Source organism: Drosophila yakuba, chromosome 2L (genome assembly GCF_016746365.2).
Source record: "Drosophila yakuba strain Tai18E2 chromosome 2L, Prin_Dyak_Tai18E2_2.1, whole genome shotgun sequence".
NCBI lineage: Eukaryota > Metazoa > Arthropoda > Insecta > Diptera > Drosophilidae > Drosophila > Drosophila yakuba.
Window position 1 is genome coordinate 3,721,978 of NC_052527.2, and position 23,166 is coordinate 3,745,143.

Here is a 23,166-nt window from a genome sequence, read left to right on the forward strand (position 1 = left end):
AAATTGAAAACGCTCGTTCCAGGGGCCACCAAGTGAAAGGAGGGGGGGTTTCTGGGGGGAGGAGGAGCGTAACTGCAGTTACAGGCGGCCATTTACTACGTGGGCGTTGGCCAGGAGGGGCGTGGCAGGCTAGAACTGACTTCGCGGAAGCTGGAAATTAATTATTTGCCATTAGGGCTAAGTAGATGATATAAAAAGTGGCAGCAAAGCGTGCTCCAAACAGGGGACGAGGGTGTGGGGGTGTTGGAAAAGCGGCGAGTGGAGTGGGGAAAATGGCTGGAAAAGTGGAGAGATGGCCGTGCTATTGAGGCGGTTTTCTGCCGGGTGGGGGGCTCAGCTCTGCAGGCAATTTAGACAGTCAAGTGCCCATATAAATTACATAAATTTTCCACCCAGGAACTGCCGGGCAGCGAGGAAAAGCTGGAAAAGCTGGAAAAGGGATAATAAATAAGTACTTTAGTTGAAATGTTAGAAGACGCAGAAAGCCCAGGCGGGCCATTTGCTTAAGTTATTAGTGAACGCTGTTCTAAGTAATTTTTGTAAAATGATAATTACACATTAGACTGTTCATAAACAATAAATTTGTTAGATTAATACAACTTACCTTAATATATACAACTTTGTGACAAGCAAACGGATATAAACTCATTCACCCGAAGTGGAAAATGCAACAGAGGCTAAAAACTAAAAGAAGTTTTGCAAGTTTACCAACTGCAGGAACCTCACCTGCCAAAAGTAGGAGGCGCAAGAAGCCGAGTGCCACGCCTTCTCTCTGGCGTCCAAAACGAATCCCAGACTCATCTATTATGAAGCAAGTAATTCCACTAAAACGAGCCACCAACCAACCAGGAAAAGCGCCAAAAATGCAGTGGGAGTGGAAAATAAACACAATCAAAGAGGACAAAACAAAATTTAAGCCCAAAATGAAATGAAATTCGGATTGGAAATGAAACTAAAATACAAACTAATGATGGGGTAACGAAGTGGGGCAAGTGGGGGCACAGTCCACGCCCTGCTGGGCGGCAAAGGAAGTTAGCTAACAATAGACAAAGTCATAAATCAGGGCGCCAATTTGCAGGCCTGACAGCCTTTCCCCCCAAACAGAAAGGAGCGCCAGTGCGGGGGAGACACGTGGGAGAGCCCCAAGAAACTGAATAGTTATCCTGCACGCCCAAAATGCCAAATTCGAAACACTTAAAAAAATAGTCTGCTAAAAAATGAACCAGTTTTCAGAACTAGATTATAGTAATGAAACTGAAATATGTTTTATATTATAATATAATACATATATTAAGAGTATTTAGATCATATAGATTTGAAGTACTTGCATTTAAAAGATTGTAAAGCAAAGTATTTTATTTAGCTTGATATGAAGATAATGTTCTAACTAGTTCTGGCATAAAAAGGATTCAGTTTAGATTTGTGCAGAAATTAGGGCAGTGCATTCGAGGGGGAAGAATAGGGACAGCGGGAGGCCACAAATTCATTTCGTAATTGTGGCCAAAGAGCCAGGGGGCAAGAAGGGAGAGTGGGGGATGGGAGAGTGAAGGGGCTTGAGGTCGAGGGGGCGTGGACGGGGGCGAAGGACAGCTAGAGGAGCCCATTCAGGCAAACAATAATAAATGGGATCCAAGATGGCGTCACTGGGATTGGGAACTGCTATTATACGGGGTGTTTTTTTTTTTTTTTGGGGGGTGGAAACAAAAAAGGGGGGCGGCCACAACAATGATGCCCCATCATAAATTAACTGAAATTCACTTAGTTATTTATTTTTTTGCCCAAGATGAGAAATTAATCTAAATAAATTGAGTTGTCAAGTGGGGCAAAAAAAAAAAAGAAGAGAAGAGAAAAAGTTCGGCAAAGGGGGAGGGGTAAAAAATGATATGCCAAATAAATACGAACGGTGAGTAATCGTTTTCTTATTGTTACTGCTGTAGTATCCACTTGCTCCTGCCCTTCCTCTTGCTCTTTCTCTTCCACTTTCCCGAAGAACACCCAAAGCACAAAAGCTTCGTCTTCCTCTTCCCGCAGCCCCCATTTCTTCCCGCATCCCCTCCCACACACACACACACACACACACACACACATTCACCACACTTAACGATGAAAATCCAATTTAAGGCTGCCTCAGTTGTTTGCGCTCTCTTTCCTCCCCCCTCGGGGCTAGTCCCGTCTCTTTCGCTCGCCTTCGCCTTGCCACCTAAATAAAGTGTAATAAAATAAAGTAGATAGGGATAAGAGTAGATAGGGATATTAGGAACACGAGAGCCCTCTTCAACGTTTCTGCTACTGCTACTGCTTCTGTTTTTGTTTTTGCAGCTCTCCATGCCGAAAATTCAATTTCCACAATGAAAATGCGCGAGAAAATTGTCTTGTATGCCGGAGAAAGAGCAAACGAGAGAGAGAGAGAGAGAGAGAGCGCGAGTGAAAAAGTGGGGGTTGGGTGAGCGAGCGAGATGGGTATATATGTCTCGAAATAACTGTGCTTTGGTTTGCTGACAGCGCGGCGCATGCGCGAGCGCAAAAAATAACGGGAAATGGCAAAGGCGGCGCTTAGGGGCATCATCCCCATACCTCTCCACCTCCATCTCTTTCCCACCCGCAGCCATCTTTCTGTCGACGCAGATCTAATTTGCAGCCGACTGCGCTGTCGACGTTGCGACTGCGACAAGCACCGTTAGATCATTCGCATTCTGACGTTTCACGCGGTCGGTTGAACACCATCCCCACTATATATATGCCATAAAGATCATACTAAATTCCCTCGAAATCCCGAGAAAAATACGTATTAACCAACTGGATTAAATGACACTTGGCAATCGCCAAAGGCAACTTTTCCGTCGGCAAAACGGGTGCTGCTGCCTACCAGGCTGGAAAAACTGAAAACTCCTTGAAAACAAGCATATCCTTGGAAGTGTTAACCCCACGTGTGTGTGTTCTTAACCCAAAACTAACTACCTTTTGCGGCCTATTAGCTCCGAGATTGAGCGTGTAATTTGTAGAGGCATCTTTAACTTTTACCCAACATCCTTTGTGACTCGCCCACGTATCCTTGCTAAGAACTTTGGACCAAACTTCCTGGCAAGTGTTTAGACGCTCGGGAAAACTTTCGCACCTTTGTTTTACGCGAGTTCGTTCTGTGAAAATTGCGAAAAACTTCAACTCAAACAGAGCGCAGCGCTGAAAAGCCAAAAAACAAAAGGCGACAAGGGATTTTCTTCTGTGACACGCTTGAAGTATTGCAGCCAAAATTTTCACGGACGGTAATAAGGTAATATCTCAGTGCCTCAACAAAAAACTATTATTTCTAAAAGTATTATAGTTATAATTATTATTTAAATATATGTTCAAAAGGTCTAAAAACGTTTTGATAGAATTCTTTGGCATACACAAACATCTGATTCAAAAGATAATTCTGAACATCCCATTCAATTCACAGCACACTGTGCTTATAATTTATTTAGCCGCTTTTAATTTGCATTAAGCAAACTTCCTAATGAGTTCCAGTGTGATAAGAATCTCGGCTTTCGAGAGTCCTGAATCCCGAGTCCTGAGTCCTGGAGTGTGTGTTTTGTGAGCCAGATGCGAAGTGTTTGGCTAAAGTGTTTGTGCCGATGCCTTTCCTGTGAGAAATCGCACAAAACTCGTGAAGCACTTGAAGTGCCAATGAAGAATGAAAAAAGCGCCGATTGGAGGCGAAAAAAGAATTAAAACCAAAATTGGTGTATGCATAAAGGATTCGGCGGCAGCAAGGATCCAAAAGGAGTTTACTGCCAAAGCAAAGGAGCAAACAGAGGGGGGGAATGTTCGGTTGAAAACTCGCCGCTTAATTGAAGACAGACCAAAAGTTGATCACTCCGCAAATGCAGTTTGAATAATTGATGGTAATTAAGAGTCGAAAAAAAGAGGAGACAGCTCGTGGATTCGGATTCCGATTCCCCGATTCGGAATCCCCATGTGCGCAAAGGAGATGGAGCAAGGGTACAAAATCAATGGCAAATAATTCGCCAAAGAGCGGACCAAAAAAAAAAAGGGAAAAACGTGGGGAAAACGAAGTTTCAAATTAAATTGATCAACCGCAAATTAATTGGCAGCCATGCAAACGTTCAACGCTCCACTGCATGCCACGCCCACGACGGGGGGCGTTGGGTGGCACACTGGGGCTGGGATGGTGGAGGGGGAGGGAGGGTGCGGACTGGCTCCGCATAGGAGTCAATTGGAGTTGACGAACGGTTTTCCATTCGTCGCCAAGTTTTGTTCGATTCGTTCAACTCAATTAGGGAAGCATGGGTGGCGTTTGGAAAAAAGGGGGGAAAACGCAGTGAAATGGGCACTGAAAGGGGGTTGAAAGGGGGATTGAGGGTTTGGGGGGTAGGAGGCTTGGTGCGTTAGGAGCGCATACAAATAAAATACAATTTGGCATATTTAAATTAGCAAATGGAATTACCGCAGAGAACGCTAGTTGAAGGAGGTTAGTTCGGCCATGTTTATTGATTGCTTGATTGAATCGAGCATCGAGTTGGTGAATGCTCCAAATTGATGGATACATTGGGGTCCACACACTCTCGTCGAGGCTTTTCAGTATGCAAATGTCACCGTACTTCTATGTAAATAGTGCTGAAATCATTTTTAATAACTACAATAATCATCAGAATTTATTGATGTACATATATCATAATGATAATTCGATAATTAAAACTGATAATCTGTATATGGCATATTCATTTGATTTCGTCAGCGTTCTCATAGAAAATGTCATATCCCACTTTAATTTACCCTTACGTTTCTCAATCACTTAACGACCCCCCACAAAGCTCAATAAATATATAAGGTACCAACACCACCCGTCCCCTTGCCCAAACGCAATGCACAAAACAATTTGCTTTAATTAAACAGAAAATTCAATCAAAATATTTATAAAACAAGAAAACCAAGTCAGTAGGGGGGTGATCAACACATTTTCCTCCCCATGCGGGCGCCCCGAAGATGACGATATACCATATAGTATATATAGTATATAGCACTAATTGAAGGGTTAGCTTTTGGAATCGGCACCGTTTGGCTTTCGAGTTTGGATAAGCTGGCGACGACACTTGGACACGAAAAACTGGCGGGGGTGCATCACGGCTGGCTAATTCAATTTACGCTGGTTTTTTGCAGTGCACCCAGCAGATGGGTGGGTGGCACTGCGGCCAAATGCACGGCATCATTTCGGTGCGATTTACACTGCGATTCTGACTCTGATTCCCTGATTCGCTGATTCTAGGCGCGAGCCAATTGACACAATCAAATTCGAACCTCGCAAATTCGCTTAATGCGCCGCGAGACAAAAACAAAAGCAGCAAAAATGTGGAAAAATATGGAAAAAAGGAAAACGCTCAACCAAAACTGCAATCAAGTGGGATACTTAGTTGGGGGCATATGCAAATGGTTTGACTAGACAGTGAAGATTTCAAAAACATGGATGATGATATATCAACTAAAATACAACATTTCCAATCATTTTAATAGATAGTTCACAACTCTTAGCTGCTGTAAAATAAATATAATATTAAAAAATATTTCCCCCACCTGAAGGCTTCACTGTAACCATCGTATCAAAGCCCACTCCAAGTTGGATCATCAGTGGCAGACTGCGCCAGTTTAGTTTGATTACGTCGGACAGACAGGCAGACGGGCAGATTTCTAAAAACGGATGCACTTTACTTCGGTGGCGAAAAGTGATAACCTCATCGCTGGACGGCCAGCTTACCGCCACCCACATCCACCTCCTCCTCCTCCTCCACCATTACCATATCATCTCACCTCAGTGGGAAATTATCGCGCTTTCGGTTTGGGGGCAAAAACAAAAAACTAGGAAAACGAGGGAAACTAGGAAAACTAGTGTGCTAAACGAGTGTGTGGGTGGGCGGTGGGCAATTTCGCAAATGCGTTTAAGTGGCTCTAATGCCAGCGGGACGGGGCTTTGGAGCAGGGAAGCGCACGTGGATATGCCCATGGATGTGATATCCACCAAGTGGTGGCACTGCCTCTGCTCCGGCTGCAAATTATCCCACTTCCCAGCGATGCACTGCACTGCACTCTTGCGAATCTGTGTTTTTCTGCGTCTCGTCGCGATTTGGAGAACCGAGATTCGAGCGGCCGATAAGTCCATTAGTGCAACTGCCCCTGAATGAAAGCAGGTCGGTGGTCAGATTGCTTTTGACCTTCAAGGGGCTGCGAAAATGCAGGAAAAATGCCCCTAAAAATGCCTGTCTTCTGAACTTCAGATTCCAGCTTATATAGTATTTTTAAAGAACTTTACGTTTTACCCAAAAACGAAAGTTTAAAAGTGCGTTTAAGACCTCACAAGATATTCGACAAACATTTGTATTGTAACTAATGGAATATTTGTACAAAGATTGCTTTCTTTTCTTTATTGAATTCGTTATTGAAATGTAGACCATATAATACTTGACCATTCATTCTCTTTCTCTGCTGACCCCTTTGGCCATCGCTTCTGGGTGTTGCACTCGCTGATTGACTTGTGTTTCCATTTTTAATTTGGTTAATTCAAATTAATCAAGCGACAGTTGATAATTCCTGCGTTTTTTTTGCTCGTTTTCGCTGGCGCAGCGAAGTGCATTTGTTGCATGGAAAGTGCATTGGCATTGGCGTCCAGACTCATCCATATTCATGTGCATCCAATGTTGAATGTTGTTGGGCTTTCCGTTGTCCAGACGCATTGCATTTCCCACTTTGTTGTTTGCTCAATTAATGCAATTGCTCGTTTTGTCTCCACGCCGTTGTTGTTGTTGTTACTGTTGTCATTCGTGACATTATTAATTTATATTTATATTACTTTTTATAGCTGCAGCTGTTGCATAATGCCCTCAGCATTTGTCGCTGCTGCCGCTGCTGCCGCTGCAGCAAATTGCATTATATTCTGATGCGTTTTAATTAATTTTGAGTTAATTTCGTATTTTATTTTGTGCACTTGTGGAAAGGCCTATGGAAATAAAGTCGAATTCGACTGTGATTGCATTGAAAATACCATTTTTGGGGCGAATAATTAATTTGCTTTTAGGAAGAAATCTATATTTTCTACAAATTTTTCGTTTGTATTCTCTTACAATAAAACAGTTTAAGAGCCATTAAACGGAGTGGTTCCAAACGATTTTAGACCATTCAAGCTGGCTTCAACATCCCTTCGCCACCTAATGCAATTTGGCGAACACTGCATCCACATCCACATCCGCTGCTGTGCTCCCCCCTCCTCCTCCTCCGCCCACCTAAAGTCCCCTCCAAATCGTAATCCTCCCGCTCTGATTGAATTTCCCCGTTTTTGGCGACGGCTCGTGGCAGAAACTAGCGCAAGCCTCCATTACTAAACCCCATGTCCGAGGACCGACTGGACAACAAAGGCTTACCACACAGATTTCCACCAATCTGCAGGCCTTTCCCCTCCCAACCCCATCCCTCCCTTTAGCATTTTCCATCCGTTTCCCTGCACTGTGAAAAACTAACTAAAGCTATTAAATCACTTTCATTTCCTTAGGTGTTTCATAGAATTCACATGTATTTAGAGCAACTGGATTGAAGCATCTATGCTACAAACAATATATTTTCCTTGAGGAGCATAATAAGTTTTGAAATATTTGAAAATAAAAAAACTTGCATGGATTTTTTCCATGTGCACTTCGTTTTCACTTGGCGCAGTCCAATCGAAATCGTTGCGCTGTTTAGTGCGCACTTAATTGAATTTCGCGTGGCCTGCCCCAGCATCCACACACAGATACCCACGCACACACACGCCAGCACCCTCACACAGATACACACACACACAGAACACACTGGCACACAGCGAGTTGTGTTGCATTGTCTAGGCCACAAACATTGCCAAGTGCATTTCGTGCAATTGGATAATTGCATTTGGCTTGGCGTCGCCAGTTTGCCGGCTGCAGCGACAGTTGCCACACCAATTGCAACTGCAACACCAACAGCAACAGCAACACTTGCAACAACTCCACTTCAGGTGGGGAAATTCGCAGGTGATGACAATTAGCTGGTTCGGCCCAAAAGTAGACACTTTAAGTGAAGTTTAAGACAACTTTTGTCAGAAAATGAGTAAAGAACAAAATATTACAGCTTTTAATTCTTTAAGTAGTTCACTGTGGAGCATAAAGAGTTGGAGCAAAACCCATAAACTGATTCACTGCTATTGGGGGCTCAATGAATTGATTATAATTCAAGTCTGGGTTAAGCACCATCGGAGGATCTTGTTTTTTCGACCCTCTTTTCGAGATGGTTTCAACTTCGCTTTCTTCCGAATCATTCGACCAGGAGTCATCGATTTCACTTGGTGGCCAATATCGTTTACCACTAAAACCGATGTCTTCCCATTGGAAAAATCCGTTGCATTTGGAAATACACTCCTCCAGGGTACGATAATAGTTTCCGCCCACTGTGCAACCCCTTGTCTTGAACCTTTTGCATTGGTTTTCTGCGACTACATAAGTATATCCTTTTATTCTCTGATCGCATTTCCCATCCACAATTGGCTTAGAAACACAGTCGGCTAAAAAGATTTTGCCAATTACATTGAAGATCTCAAGTGAGTTGATTGCTTACCCTTCGTTTGGGCAAGTACATAGACTATTAGGAAAGTTATGACCATTAACTTCGTCTCCATTGCTCAGCTTTCAAACGACTAAAAATTGTCACCTGCCATAAAGCATTTATAACTCACTTTGCTTTTAATGACGATGTGCTTTTCTATGTTTATATTAACATAAATTAGCGAAAGATCAGTTTTAATAACTATAACAAAATATAACCACTTGCTGTTAATTAATGCATAGGAATATATCAAATAATATAAAATGTAAAGTGTACGCAGTTAATAAATAGTATTAAAACAAGTATTAAACAAGTATTTTCAATCAAATTTATTGGTAAATCAGCAAAAGCTTTAAAATCTAGCGGAATTCATAAAACATGAAAACATCTGTAAAAACTGCGACCAGAGATCTGCGGCTTGACTCCAGATATCAAAGACTCCGTTTTCTTCACGTTTCCTAGAGTCCTTGCACTTCGCATTGCACGCATCCTTGCTACCGAAAAAGTTGCCAGTTACCTTACAGGCCTTCACCCTGAACTTCTTGCACCTGTTTGTACGGACTTCATAGGTATACCCTTTAATTTGCTGTCCGCAATTGCCGGTCACATTTGGTTCAGACCTACATATGGCTACAAGTAGGAGTTTCTAGAGTTAAAATGAATATTTCTTAGTTAAGTTTGCACTTACGTTCCTTATCCCCAAGACAAAGCTCATTTAAGACACATATTAGTAGAAACCAAGAGAGTAATTTCATTTTTAAATTACGAAGTGTTACTTTCAGCTGCTCACCAATGACTGAAAATTTCAACTCCAGGTATTATGTGGATATACCCCTTATTAGGTGCGGTTAATAAAATGTTATGAATATATAATGTGCATTTTAGTAAAGTACAAACCAATTATTTTGCGAATTATAATAAACTCAATTAAATTTAGTATTCTTGGGCATTGCTCATTTTATTTTTTCCATCGAATGCATTTATTTGTCAACTATTTTACAGAATTTGACTTATTAATTGTTTTATCAATTTGTTGGCCTGTTCGAATACCGTTTCGTGAAAGTAACTGAATGGACTGGCGCTAAAAGTGAGCGGAGGTTTGCATTTTGCCTCACATGCCGCCTTGTCGGTGAAGAAATTTCCCGAAATCGTGCAACCTTGGGTTTCATGGATTACGCAACGGGTTCTCGCACTCGAATAGGTATACCCTATAAAAGGCTCGCCACAAAATCCCTCTGGCAGGGGATCCATGTAGCATTGGACTAAATAAGCGAAAGTATATGATATATTATTATAGATTAGAAAAAGGGCTTAAGTAACACTCACGATCCGTCTTTTGTTGGGCAACGCAACTTGCGATGAACATCAAGGATATCAGTGCCACGAACTTCATTTTCTCGACTATTTTTTACACTATCTTCTGGTGATGTTTCAAAATGACTAAAGTGAACAGTGTAACTGGGCTGTACTTATTGCCAAAATCTAATAAGTTCAGTTCATTATGGTTCATTACGGTTCGTCATAAATTAAACGAATTTGCACCTTGATTGCTTCACTGCATTGAAGGTGTAAAAAGCGGCAATAAAAGGTTATAATAAATATTTATAAAAATAAATACATTTTTTGGCAAAGAAATATGTCATATCCTGGCGAGCTTATTAAGAATTTTAATAAACTTAAAACTAACTTAACAATACAACTTTTTAATATTTATGGTAACCAGTATTTATATAGTAATATTTCGTTTTATACCCTTCAAAAAGCCTTTTTCCAATATATATTCAATATATTTCATTGAAATTTATTCGTTAGCAAATTCCCTTAGTAAATGTAAATACATTAGGTTTCTTTGAAACTCTTCGGGATTTCCGTAATTTTGCAAGGGAAAATCATTTCGCAAAAAGTCAGTTCCGCATTTTTTCTCGCATTGCTGTCGTGTCTTAAAAAAGTTACCAGTAACTCGACAGCCTTCAGCTGAATAACTCGAACACCTGTTTTTTTCCGGTGTAAATGTGTATCCTGTAATAATTTGCTGACATTTTCCGACTGCAAAAGGATCTTTCTTGCACTTTGCTGTTTTAAAGAAATTTACCAAAAATTAATAACAGTGAGCAGTGGTTTCATAACTACTTACGATCATTTTGTCCGTGAACAAGTGCAACCAAGGAAAATATGGCAAAAAATATGACAAAATATTGCATTATAAGATATTATCTCCAATTTGAACCTTTTTTCTCCGCTGCCACAAAGCGACTGAAAATTTGCGCATAATTCTTAAGTGCGAAGAACGTCATTACTTTTATTAGTTTTTTATGGGCTGTTAAAAAGTTTAGGCGCATATTTATTACTTCATAAAGTTCTAAAATGAGTTTATAATATTTCTGTTACTAGTATTATAGTTTAGGAAACCAAGTGATTGTTATCCTCGGTTATTTTACTACCAAAACGACCGAGCAAGAGCGCATTATGCTAAAGTAAAAGCCCTGTCCAATTTGTGTCTCGTAGTTGTGCCAACTAATTAGGCCCATATCACCATGCCACTTTGCGATGGGTTTGGATTTGGTTTCATAATCTCCGGCACACGATCCGACACATTAAAATTTCAAAAATCAATTTCAGAAATAGCATTTTGATTTGATTTAAATGTAACGCCCCAAGGTCCAACATATGTACGTATATGTAAGTGAGAGCTTTCGTGCACAAGGGAGTATTAGTATTAGCTGGGAACTACTCTACTCTACTCCACTCTACTACTCTGCTGTGCTCCACTACTGGGCACCGCAAAAGCCCCTCTGCTGTGCCTATTTAATACGTCCAAAATAATTCAGCATAAATTATTCACTGGAAATTAATTCACTAACAACACCAGTAACGGCCTGCCAGGCCCCAAAGGCCCCAACACCGTGCAAATCCCTCTGTTGGCGATGCCACTAAAACTTTGCCACCAGTTCCTATGGACCTGGCCCAAACCATCCAGCATCCAGCATCCAGCAACCAGCTAACAGCAACCAGCTACCAGGATTCAGTTGCCAGTTGCCAACAGGCAGGCCGCATGTGCAACATTAGACACGAAATGGCAATTTTCCATTTGGCAAATGAGTTTTGCGGCCGACGGACTCCAAATATAACAATTATGCAAAATTACAAATTCTCACAATTCTAATGGAATGCCTTCCCCCGGCGAGTGGAAAGGGGGCGTGGCCGAAAAGGAAGGCGACGCTCAAGGGGAAAAGGGGAAAGGTGAGGGGGCGTGCCCCACTCGTTGCCGCACTAAATGGAAATTTATTGGCGCCACTTGTCGGGGCTTGACTTTTGGGAACGCGGACACATCTGCGACCAGGAAACAGGAGGCTGTATAGGCACACTTAGAGAAATTACGACCTAGTTGTACTTGGAAACTCAGTAAAATCAAAATGAATATAGCTAAGCATTTGTTGCTTTTCAAAAAGAAACAATATTGTGAAAGCTGTATGCCTAAGAGCTTTTTAGTTCATAGATGTGCGATTAGTACTCCTTTTTAATTAATACATTTGAGCATGAACTCAGCAGTTTTTCTCAGTGCAAAAAGGACACAAGCGTAGGCAGGACACGCGCTGCCGCTGAGCACGTTAAATTATTTTGCGTGTGTAAATTTGGCGGAAATAGTCTGTAACATGATATGCTAACACTTGTGGTGCACTGGGCGTTGGGCGGTGGGCGTTGGGTGGTGCTGTGGGTGGTGCGGGAGTGGTGCTGGGTGGTGCTTGTGCCAACAGTCGTGTGGCGAGCACCATAAATAAAATTCATACAATTTTTTTAACAAATTTACTCAAATAAATTAAAATGTCGGCGCACACAGCAAGGCGAAGGACGCACCTGCAATCCGGATGGTGCAACTGTTTCGGTTGATGTTGATGGGCCTTGTGTGTGTGTGTGTGTGGATAATGTGTCATATAGAAGTTACAATTAATTTTAATTGCAATTGAAATGCAACGGGAAATGTGATAGCCAAAAAAGGAGGAAAGCTGCATCATTGCAACAACACAGGAAATTGACCTGCCTACGTGTATGCATAAAGAAATGTGGCATAAAGTGTGTATAGCAAATGGGCTATAATTTATTTATAAAGGAATGTGTAACATTTCCCTAGAAAACTAAGTTGTTTTATTATAAATTTCAAATTCAAGAAAAGGGGCCATGCCATTTTCCCACCAATATCAATTTCATTGAGGCAAATGAAGAGAGTGCACTTTCTCAGCGCCTTTCGCTGATCTTGGCTATCTGACAATCTCTAGCTTGACACTGTGACTTCGTTTGCTACCCGTTTGCTATCCGAAAGATACATTCAACTCTCCCTCCCTGTGAATAATGAATGAAGGGAGAAATTCCTCGACTAATTAAGCTGCAAACTGCATTGAGCAAGGCGCCAGTTGAACGCAAACGCAAACGCAAAACATCGACTCATAACTGAAGTGAGTTCATCAGTTAGAGCAGTTACAGTTGCGGCCATAGTTATATGGCGAGTCTTTTGCGGCAAATGCAATTAATTTAAATCAATTGATTCGTTTGAGGACAATTTAATTGTATGCAGACGACACACAATGCAGCGGCAATCGAGCATCGAGCATCGGGAACTACCAGTGAGATGCAAAAGCAGATGAAATCGATTGTGGATGATTTGTCAGAAGTCTGTAATTGCCTTTAATTGAATCGAATTGAGTTTGAGGTGCATATGACAACATTAAAGGCGACGCAAAGTCGCCCCACAAAAAGCCAACAGGAGGAGGAATGCCAATACCCGCATGTCTTCAATTCAATTGTGCACTTAAATTACAAGTTACTCGTTCATCATCATCATAAACATCATGATCGTGTTTATCATGAATATGATCGTCGTTGTCATGACGTGATTGGCAAGTGAATTTATCAAAATTACATGCAATTTAAAGATTCTTTTTCTCAATTTCGATTCTGATTCCCACATACCAATTCTACGTCACTATATTGACATTGTTTTTGATTTCAATTTCGATTTCGATTTCAGCTCGGTCCTGCAGCCGCGGGCAGAGGAATGTTTTGCTACCAGTGCCCCCCCGCTCTGCACCCCTGCGGCCCCCACCCCCCGCGCCTGCCCACCCTCGACTACCCCTTCGCCGCCACCCATCCATGTGAGTATATAAGTATATAAGGTACAAGGTATATAAGAGGTGTGTTTAATACAAGCACAGAAATAACTAATTGAAATTGGTTTTTACAAACAAAGTTGTTGAAAAACATTTTAATTCATTTATAAACTATTTTAAGTTGCTTAACAAATTTTGAGTTATATTCGCACTTTAACGCACTTCAAGCCACCCTAATTCTATTAAGTAATTTACGCATCGAAACATCATCTGCTGGAACAGATGGATTTCCAACTGCCAAATGTGCAATCTTCTCGTACGCATCGAATTAAATTTAGATAAAAAGCCAAAGATAATCGCCGCCGCCTCTGTTCTATTTTTGTGTGCCGTCAATGGATTATTGTCTGTCGACATATCTCTGGATCGAGTAGTTACATTAACGAATTATTCTATTAGCAGCACGTTGTAGGGTAGTACTCCATATTCCCATTCCCATTTCCACTCCCATTGTGGCATATCAGATTTCATGGTCGCACATGTCGAGAGTTTGCTGTTTGCCTCGAAAAGTTTGCCACTCGGTCGAAGGGTAAGTGGTATGCGAAATGGGAGTGAGAAGATATTGAAATTCGGAAACGCACAGATAATAAAGGAGTAGAAATAATGAAACGGATATAATATTTAGTTTCCTGTAGCAATATCAATAGTGTTTATTATGCACATAACATATCTTTTTCAGAACTTACTTGAGCTTCTTTTATTCTTTTGCTAAAACTGCCAAAAAGTCGAAAAATCTTTTGCGCTGGCAGAGCTGCAGAAAAATTCCATTAAACGCCATTTCGATGAATTGCGTGCAAAGAAAACCCACAGCGGGGCAATTGGATTTCCTATTGCCCACCACTCGTCACCCAGAATGATTCCGCACTCCCAGTTCCAGTCCCAATCCCTGTCCCAGTCCCAGTCCCACTTCCATTCCCCGCCGACCAATCCGAGCCAAATAAACTTTGGCTGGCACTCCAGAGTCGAGGAACCAGAATCCAGAATCCAGAACCGGAGTACCAGAGGCAGGAGTTCCTCGTCCCTCCACTGCCATATAACTATAATTGAATAAAAAAAAGCATGGGCAACTCAATCGATATTCGCATGCAGTGCAGGAGGGGATTTTCGGAGCAAAGGAGTGGCCAAACCAAAGGCAAAGTCAAGCAAACGTGAACGTGTCGAAAAGTGAAGCGATCCATTCGAATTGGAATTGAAATTGGGTAGCGCAAAGGGCGCCGGGGGAAAGGAATATGGGGGGATATGAGGGGGTATAGAGTGTGGGGAATTTTGGATTTCAGATTTCATTTCATGCAATTATCGAATGGCAAAGCGTTAATGCTTTGGCATGCAAATTTTCCTACGACACTCGCAATCGGAATGCGGCGACAGATTTCGACAGATTTCGACAGATTTCCACAGATTGAGGCTGAGTGCTGAGGCATTTATCGAAAATCATAAATCAAAGCGCCATCCGCCGACGGAATAGTTTATTGATTTTTTCCCACCCACTAGCCATAAAAGGCACCGCCGTCTAACAACCGCAAAGCCTCTCTATAAAAGTGGTGTACCAAAAAATAAGCCACACCGCAATTTCGCAGTGCATTTGGTGGGCGGCATTTCGTATCTCCACTGGTATTCATCTCTCTTAAGGAATGTGTGCGCCATCTAATGGGATTAGATGGCGACTTACGAACGCATTACGTAACATCTTGGCACGTTTGCCCTGGCCCGTAATCCTAATCAGGTGCAAATTCTATTTGCTGCTGACTGATTCAATATGACGTACGGATGGACAGACGGCGGGGCGATAACTTATGTTCCATTTAGGGGCCCCAAAGGATCCAAAGGACCTCGAAGGGACTGTCGCTTTTGATTTGCGACAGCCTAATTCAATTTGCAGAAGGGATAATTGGAGTCCTGCCTTCGATTCCTCATAAAGTGTACGACTCACTTAGGAGATTCTTGAATGTTAGAGCTCATATCTTTGTATAGCTAAATATATTCTTTATATAGCTTTAAAGAAATTATAATTTATCTCTATAATAGCTCCAAATAAATCGCAGCCTTTCCGACAAAGTTCAATGAAAAATCACATTGCAGTGCAAATTCCCGTAGCGAATCCACTTAGAACTGATGTCTGCCCATGACATAACCAGTAAATATATGGCTCACAAATCAAAATAAAAATTCCACAGCACATTTGCATAGCTAATTCAATTTGCTCGCTGTTTTTCGAGATTCCAATTCGTGATTCCTTGACGTGACACTCCACTCCATTTTATTTCACTTTACTCCCCTCGAGAAGAAGCCACCCCAAGAAGAGCTGACACCGAGAATGCTTCTCAATTGCTAAACTAATTTAAAATTTTTGCCAACGCGTGCCCGGAATTTCGAGCACTGAAATCGAAACGGTGACACTTTCCAAGGGAATTCGAGCTTATGCTGGGCGAAATCCTTGAGGAAAACTAGGCCAACGCAGGCAAACTATAATGAATGCTAATTCCTGGCTCTCAGATTAAGTAAGCGAAACTGAAATCGAATGAGAATTGATTTTGGCCCCGTGTAGATACCGAAAACTAGAGTCGACAGACAAAGTTGCAGACATGTATCTTACGGATACGGATACGGGTTCCTCTGTGTGTGGGCGGAGCCGGGTGGGCGGGGTCGAGCTGATTGCAAGGACTCTTGACTTGACTGCTCCCAGACCGAAAATCCCTTAATGATGGTTTCGCTTGTTATGCCAAATGTTTAAAAATTGAATTATCTCCCATTACCGGCGCAGCTAACGAGCAGACGCAGAGCAGCTTCAGTGCACTGAAAGAAATGTATACTAAGTGTTTATGCAACTTGCAATATATGTAAAAGAAAAAGCCAGTTTTAAAGCTATGGTAATGTTTATCAAAAATTTAGACTGGAATACCAAAGCATATTTAAGCTTTTCATATCGATTTACTTTGATATTTGATTTAGAAACATTTATATTTCTCTCAGTGCACAATGAGACGGGTTGCTTGGCTGCCAGAGAGGGATATAGAGATATAGCTGGTTGGCTGGCTGACTGACTGGCTTGTCTGCGCCCCTTTGCGTACTTTTTGAATCAATTTGGCAACAAGGATTTGTTAATCCTGTCTTCCTGACAAGTGCGGTTAGTTGACTTGTTGTTGCTGCCGGTGATGCTGCTGCTGCTGCTGCTGTTGCTGTTGCTGCTGCATGACGTTTGATGTTTGAGCTGGGAAATGGGAAATATGGACTAAATGGGGTGGTGGATGTTGGTTGTGGTGGTGGTGGATAGCCTCCATTGGCTCGGGGTTTTTGGGCAAAGCTTTCAGCATGAAATTCTTATTGCCCGGTTTTTGGGCAGCTTTTGCTCTGCGCTCTGGGATTTGCACTCGAAACCTAATTGTGCTAATTGCCAGCCGCTTGAACGTCAGTGGAACCAGAATGCTCTGGTCTTCTTTTTCGGCCCGAAGCATTTGCCGGCCAACCTGGGGCATTTCCATTTGCATTTTAGGCAATTATTGGCTGCAAGGAATTTGATTAGCAAGAAAATTGCAGTGCAGCCGAATGAACTGCTGATGGCAACGGAATGAGAAAGGTCGCAATCGTAATTATACAGAAGGTAAAGGGGAAAAAAATAATGTGACAAATTCAAGATCATAAAAAATAAGTATTTAATTCCTGAAATTTAGGTAGTAAATTCAATAAATACTTCATAGAAACAGATGCCACCTCCAATGGGTATTCTAACTTTTCCCAGCCTCCTCGGAAAATTATGCTGAGTGCCCGGAGCTCAACTCATCGACTATTCGATTAGCCTGCGTCGCAATCCATGGCTTTTGCCAACCTCTTTGATTGCTTGATTTAGGCCCCAAATACGTGCTTCATTAGCAGGCTATATACATATATATAGAGCATATCCTGGGGCTTACCTGAGTGCCTGATGGCAAAAGAAGCCGAAACATTTTGTAATTATTTTCATAATTAAATATTAATCGATGGCAGGCATAGCGACACTTGCCGAGAAATAGAGATAGAGGCCGACATGGCAAACAACATTAGTGCGCATTACACAAAGTCTCCAGGGAATTGAGGAAAAAGGGGCGGGTTGTAGGACGACCTTCGGCCTGGCGAAAATGAATGCCAGGCAAAGTAACAACATTTCAGCTAATCGGATTAGAGCCCCCAAAAAAGTTAACACACAGAACGAGAGACAAAGAAAGAGACGGAGGCGGCCAGAGAAAAAGAGACGGACAGCAATGCTCGGCTTTGGCAAGAAGCAAAATTAAAATTAAATTTTGCAATTTGCCAGCTAATTATTTATTTAAAATCAAATTGAAAATTAATTTTACAACACGAACGAACCGAAAGTCCGTAGCAAAAGCAAAAAAGGTCCGACAAAGTTTCCGCCTTTCGACTTTCGACTTTGGTTTTCCATTTTCCGGAGGAGGGGGTTGGAAAAGCGGGCATTTTGTGGGCCGGAGGTCAAGTGGGGCTGTCAACGCCTTTCCTTTTCCTCTGTGTCTCTCTTTCTGGCTCAAAAGGCAGTTATAAAATATTTCGTAGCATACAAAATGGCGCTGCTGCTAGAAAATTCAATTAGCCTGCAATTTTTGGCAACAGCTGGCTTTCAGCAAAAGCCAAGTGGACATGGAAAATTCGTAGCGGAGGTGGGGTTTTCCAGCAAGGGCACAGCAGCGGAGAAAAACTTTTGGCATGAATGAATTCCAAGGCAGTTATAGTTGGGTCATTTAAAATTTAGAGAAAACTTCGGCTCCACTGGAGATATTGTGAAAAATAATAACATAAATAATAACTTCTAATAACTTAAGGGTTTGAAAAAACTACAGAGAATACACTTGGAAAGATAAAAAAACAAACAAATGAATATATTTGGATCAGTTAATAATAAATACATAAATATTAATTGATTGTTAATAATTTGTAATGTTTTAGGAGAATCTTTCTATGGCTCTTGTATTTGCTTATTTTATCCACAAATCTTGTTTATGTTTTTTTCAAACATCCGTATAAAATCCTCGTAAACTACTTAGGCATGGCGACGCTGGCGAAGACAAATCCCAGCTTAGTGGCACTCATGCTCCTACACCTTGCTGCAACTAGTTGAATTAAGCGGGCTAATGCAACACCTAACGTGGCTAATACCCCTTGCCTTCTGCAATCTGCTTTTCCCCAGATACCAGCTACTCGTATCATCCTGCCATACACGATGAGACTTTTGTCCGGCGGAAGCAGCGGCGAAATCGCACCACCTTCACACTGCAACAGGTAAGTCGGGTGAAAACACACAAAACAAACGAGAGAAGAAAATGTACTTAAATTTTTAATTTTGAACCAGTTGGAGGAGCTGGAGACGGCCTTTGCCCAGACCCACTATCCGGATGTGTTTACTCGCGAGGATCTGGCCATGAAAATCAACCTGACCGAGGCACGGGTTCAGGTAAGAAAAGCATACCTCTTTTCCACCAATTTTTGCTGACCTCTTTCGGCCAAATTATGCAAAATATGAAGAGGTTGCGAGAGGAGTGGAGCATATTAAATGCCGAGTTCAAGCAGTTGGCGAATTCATATCAAATTTCATAAGTATATAAGTGTAGGACTACCCTAGAACGGTCACGCCGCCTGATCAAAGCTCTGGGTGTTCTATATCCCTTTCCATCTGGAACTTCCCGTTCCCCGGCCAGATTAATAATGCATATGCAGGCTGAAACGGGCCCACAGTTTCCAGGATTACCAACGGGTTCGGGCTCGGGTTCCTGGGGTGGCATGTAGCCAGTCTAATGCAATAACTGTCTTAAAAAATATTTCCTATACCCAGAAAACCAGGAAGAGGCGAAGCGGCAAAATATGCAAAGTTCTTAAGGGTTAACAGGGAAAATATAAAAACAGAAAATGCGAAAATAAAGTGAAGAAAAGTGGAAAGCAAATCGCTTTCCTCGGCTGGCTGGAAAGCCCTCGTTCGTCAGCCAAATCCAATTGATTTTTTCATTTTAAAGTTGGAGCGGCGCTTCCTTTGGCTTGAAGTACTCAAAATTATGATTGAAATTTGCATTACAGGCAGTTTAAAAAACCTTCATAAGCCATATAATTATAATTTAAGTATAATCTATAAAATGATCATTTCTGTCCTCTTGCTTGTCTACAATACATTGAAGATCAAATCAGTGTCAGCAGTGGCACTTGAGCACAATTATTTCCACCTTAATCCAACCTTTTCCGCTGCACGGAATGATTCTAACCTTTTTACATTATTCATGATTAATTTCTGGCAATTGTAGCCAAAATTAGAACCACTATCTGCCACTCGAGCGCGGGCGTTTGAATTTCAAATGTGAAATTAAGTCAGGGAAAAGATTGCTTCGCTGTGGCACATGACTTTTCACGAAAGAGGTAAGTGCGCGGGCAATTTGCATGGGATTGCAGCTGCATTTGTCAGATTAAAATGACAATTAGCGGATCTACTTTGGGGGGAAGTGGAAACAAAAGTGGAAGCAAAAGTCCGGAGATCTTGGGTGGGTGGAATGGCGAATCTCTGGCCACTCGAGCACGTCGTTTCTGAGGCCGAAAGCAAATTATGCACATGGAAATGGAAACTGCTAGCGAAGCAGCAACTTAATGAGGATGCCACACTAACTAGACACGTTTGTCGCGGAAAAACCCACGCACACTTTGGTGGCTATTAAAACACTTTGGTGGCGTTACGGCATCCTCTCCATTTTTCCATTTTTCTATTTCCGGCGCAATTAGCCTGAGCTTTTTGTTTCCCAGGCGTAACCAGATACTTTCAATTCAATTTGTCGTATAAAAAATGGCCGCAATTTGATATTTGTAAATATACAATGTAATGTACAATGGGACACTTGTCGCAAACACGTGTACTTGTCAGCCTAACAAAATTACAAGTTAATAAGGTTTGAACCCACCCTCCCACAAGATAACCTGCCAGTTTGTTACCAACTTTTGTGGTCCGAGTTTGGAGATCTTAAACGAAATTGCGGCGAAAATTGTGGAAAAAACCGAAAAAAAACATTTCAGACTGGACAGACTGGACAGCTTAGTCTGGGATTTCGATAATGGAATGAATGCCAAATGTTTTGATGAGGGTGTGCAACGAGCACATTTTCCAACCGCATTCGCATTTTGACACATTTTTTGTTGCTCTTTCCCTCAGTTTTTTTTTGTTGTGCCCCGCACAACGGCGTGGCGGAAATAAATTTTATAATAAAATTTATTATGTGTACTTCGCTTGATGCCCCAGCATCCCTGACTCCGGTTTAGCCGCTCACTTGCCTGTAACCTGATACGTTTTCCACGGGATTTTTTCGTCTGTCAATTTTTGATGCCCGGGATAAAGTCCGTGTCTCTTTTTCCTGCCTTTTTCCCCTGCTGTCGCAACGCATTCGAGTTCAATGCAAAAATCATTTACTTAATGTACGTGTATATCCCAGCGAGCTTATGGCTATGGGATACACCGGGACCCAGCTGGATCAGGGATATACCAGTATATATATTCAGCCAGCGGACCCACCTGACAAGGACAAAGCACTTTGAAGTCGAGCTAATGCAGTAGAGCCTTCTAATAACTGATATTGATTGATAAATGAGTGGGAAATTTGATTTTTGAATGGAATGATAGAGGAGTACGAGGGTGGAAAATGCTGCTGAAAAGATTTGCATAGCATTAAACGTTGATGTGTAAGTGGCTTACTTGATGAAAACTTCATCTATTTATTACCTATTATGCAGCAGGTGATGTCACTCTTTAACTTAAAGCAGTGATTAATCCCCATTGGCTACCTACTTCCAATCAAATTCCTTGGGGCACAGCCATACATTAATAATAATATCTGCCATAAGCCCACTGCGCCCCCCCAAAACATTAGTTATCAATTTCCAGTCGTAGGCGATAAATAATGAAGTCGTTAACCCAGTGCGATTACCGGCTCTCACATTTCCAACTACGCACCTCATACATAACTAATTCGATTAGAATTAATGTGCTGCAGCATGACAATTCACCATGGAGCCACCCAATCGGAAATGTGGCACCACCCACTCGAAGGACCGCAGAAGGGCGGCCACCGCATATAATGCCAATAATTGATAATTTATTATAATCGCAGAGCTCCCAAGTGGCGATGTGAGAAACTGTCCGATAGAAAAAACCACAAAATATGATGCGGAATGGAAGGGGAGGAAGGGGTTGCAAGGAAGGTGCACTGAAAGAAGATTTCTTTTCTCAGGGAAATCTTAAAACAGTAATTTTACAAATATTAATCTTAGCTTTAGGAACTCTGCATCGTTAGCTACTGAATAGCTAAGTAGCTTTATCTATAGAATCTTCTCTTTGGTTTATCCATTTTTTACAGTTTGAAAGCGTTAAAGAATTCAGAACTACTTATTATTTATACAAGTGTACTGCGCTGCCTGTCAAATAATTGCATTTGCTCGAGTAATCCTTTAATGCTGATCCAAGTGGATGGCCGTCGAATCGAATCGAGTCGAGTCGAGTCTGCCTTATGCTGGCCTCAGGATATGGGCGGTTTTCAGGGGAAGGAACAGGAACCAAGGATGCCGGGATTGCTGATACGTGGAAAGGGGTGGTGCGGCATGGTGTGGCACGGTGTTGGCTGCTGCGGTAGCCCAATTATTGTTGCAAAGGGTTCAGTTTAGCCGGCAGCAAAATGCGTTTGATATTAACACATCTGTTCATTCATTCCACTTGAGCTGCGTCATCGAGGTCCTTGGTCTTTGGTTTCTGGTCCTTGGTTTCTCTCAGTCTCTATTCCCTGGGTGTTGTTTGCATCGAGTGTTCCGGGATCGGGACAAACTGTTTGCGGAAGCTAATGGTGCGCACTTGTCCGTAATTACCCCACAGACGACCTCCTGCATTCTCGTCCCTTTTTTCCCCGGATTTTCCCCGACTCCTGGGTGTTTTTTCCATTGTTTCCTTTAGCTACTGGTGTGTGTTGTTTTCTGTGTGTAATTCGCTGTTGCAACAACTTTGTATTGTTTACGCTACCCGCTTGCTCGCTTATTTGTTTTCGTTTTCATGGCAAATCGGTTTTTGTTACTTGCAACCGCAAAAATTGTGCTTGCCCAGTACATGAATAATTGTTTTGTTTATTGTTCCTCAAAAATTATGCGAAATTTGTGACGCTTTGGGCGTTTGCTTGGGTAAATAAATTACTTGAAGTGGGTCGAGGGGTTCTTGAGATGATTAATAAGAGCAGACATGTGCAGCAAGGCGATCTATTTAGGAAAATATATAGGTAGTAGATTGAATTTGGAGTGTATCTGAATTAAGAATTTAATAATTGTTTTCAGATTATACCCACCCATACTTAGAACATCTACCACCGTGTATTACTTACCCGGAATCTACATGATAAACAATCTAGCTGCTCCCCAA

The 23,166-nt window shown here is 41.8% G+C and overlaps 5 protein-coding genes across 5 annotated transcripts in view; 1 reads left to right on the plus strand and 4 right to left on the minus strand.

The window, feature by feature from the left end:
- Positions 1-2,679: 2,679 nt before the first annotated feature.
- The window catches only part of LOC6526752 (homeobox protein aristaless), a 30,509-nt gene continuing 10,022 nt past the window's right edge, over positions 2,680-23,166 (plus strand). The window contains exons 1-4 of the mRNA XM_015197968.3: positions 2,680-3,271; positions 13,622-13,745; positions 18,931-19,022; positions 19,093-19,194. Of these exons, the coding sequence (XP_015053454.1) occupies positions 13,649-13,745; positions 18,931-19,022; positions 19,093-19,194 (291 nt within the window). The 5' untranslated portion in view covers positions 2,680-3,271; positions 13,622-13,648. The remainder of the gene's footprint in view (positions 3,272-13,621; positions 13,746-18,930; positions 19,023-19,092; positions 19,195-23,166) is intronic.
- Positions 8,108-8,718, minus strand: LOC26536346. The gene is made up of 2 exons (XM_015199243.3): positions 8,611-8,718; positions 8,108-8,557 (listed from the first exon to the last, which is right to left on the minus strand). Exons 1-2 carry the CDS (start codon positions 8,669-8,671, stop codon positions 8,148-8,150), a joined length of 471 nt encoding a protein of 156 aa, XP_015054729.1. The 5' UTR covers positions 8,672-8,718; the 3' UTR covers positions 8,108-8,147.
- Positions 8,913-9,405, minus strand: LOC26536126 (kunitz-type serine protease inhibitor homolog beta-bungarotoxin BF B2 chain). Its single transcript, XM_015199214.3, has 2 exons — positions 9,287-9,405; positions 8,913-9,228 (listed from the first exon to the last, which is right to left on the minus strand). Exons 1-2 carry the CDS (start codon positions 9,351-9,353, stop codon positions 8,951-8,953), a joined length of 345 nt encoding a protein of 114 aa, XP_015054700.1. The 5' UTR covers positions 9,354-9,405; the 3' UTR covers positions 8,913-8,950.
- Positions 9,531-10,049, minus strand: LOC26534534. Its single transcript, XM_015199032.3, has 2 exons — positions 9,925-10,049; positions 9,531-9,860 (listed from the first exon to the last, which is right to left on the minus strand). Exons 1-2 carry the CDS (start codon positions 9,989-9,991, stop codon positions 9,595-9,597), a joined length of 333 nt encoding a protein of 110 aa, XP_015054518.1. The 5' UTR covers positions 9,992-10,049; the 3' UTR covers positions 9,531-9,594.
- LOC26535289 (U-actitoxin-Avd3r) lies at positions 10,384-10,858 on the minus strand. Its single transcript, XM_015199121.3, has 2 exons — positions 10,733-10,858; positions 10,384-10,671 (listed from the first exon to the last, which is right to left on the minus strand). Exons 1-2 carry the CDS (start codon positions 10,797-10,799, stop codon positions 10,400-10,402), a joined length of 339 nt encoding a protein of 112 aa, XP_015054607.1. The 5' UTR covers positions 10,800-10,858; the 3' UTR covers positions 10,384-10,399.

Coding starts and splice junctions, on each gene's coding strand:
- LOC26536346 (XM_015199243.3), bottom strand. CDS start 8,671: ATGGAGACGAAGTTAATGGTCATAACTTTCCTAATAGTCTATGTACTT. Junction 8,558..8,610: donor TGTACTTGCCCAAACGAAGG/GTAAGCAATCAA, acceptor AAATCTTTTTAG/CCGACTGTGTTTCTAAGCCA.
- LOC26536126 (XM_015199214.3), bottom strand. CDS start 9,353: ATGAAATTACTCTCTTGGTTTCTACTAATATGTGTCTTAAATGAGCTT. Junction 9,229..9,286: donor TTGTCTTGGGGATAAGGAAC/GTAAGTGCAAAC, acceptor TCCTACTTGTAG/CCATATGTAGGTCTGAACCA.
- LOC26534534 (XM_015199032.3), bottom strand. CDS start 9,991: ATGAAGTTCGTGGCACTGATATCCTTGATGTTCATCGCAAGTTGCGTT. Junction 9,861..9,924: donor TGCCCAACAAAAGACGGATC/GTGAGTGTTACT, acceptor TCGCTTATTTAG/TCCAATGCTACATGGATCCC.
- LOC26535289 (XM_015199121.3), bottom strand. CDS start 10,799: ATGCAATATTTTGTCATATTTTTTGCCATATTTTCCTTGGTTGCACTT. Junction 10,672..10,732: donor TGTTCACGGACAAAATGATC/GTAAGTAGTTAT, acceptor TCTTTAAAACAG/CAAAGTGCAAGAAAGATCCT.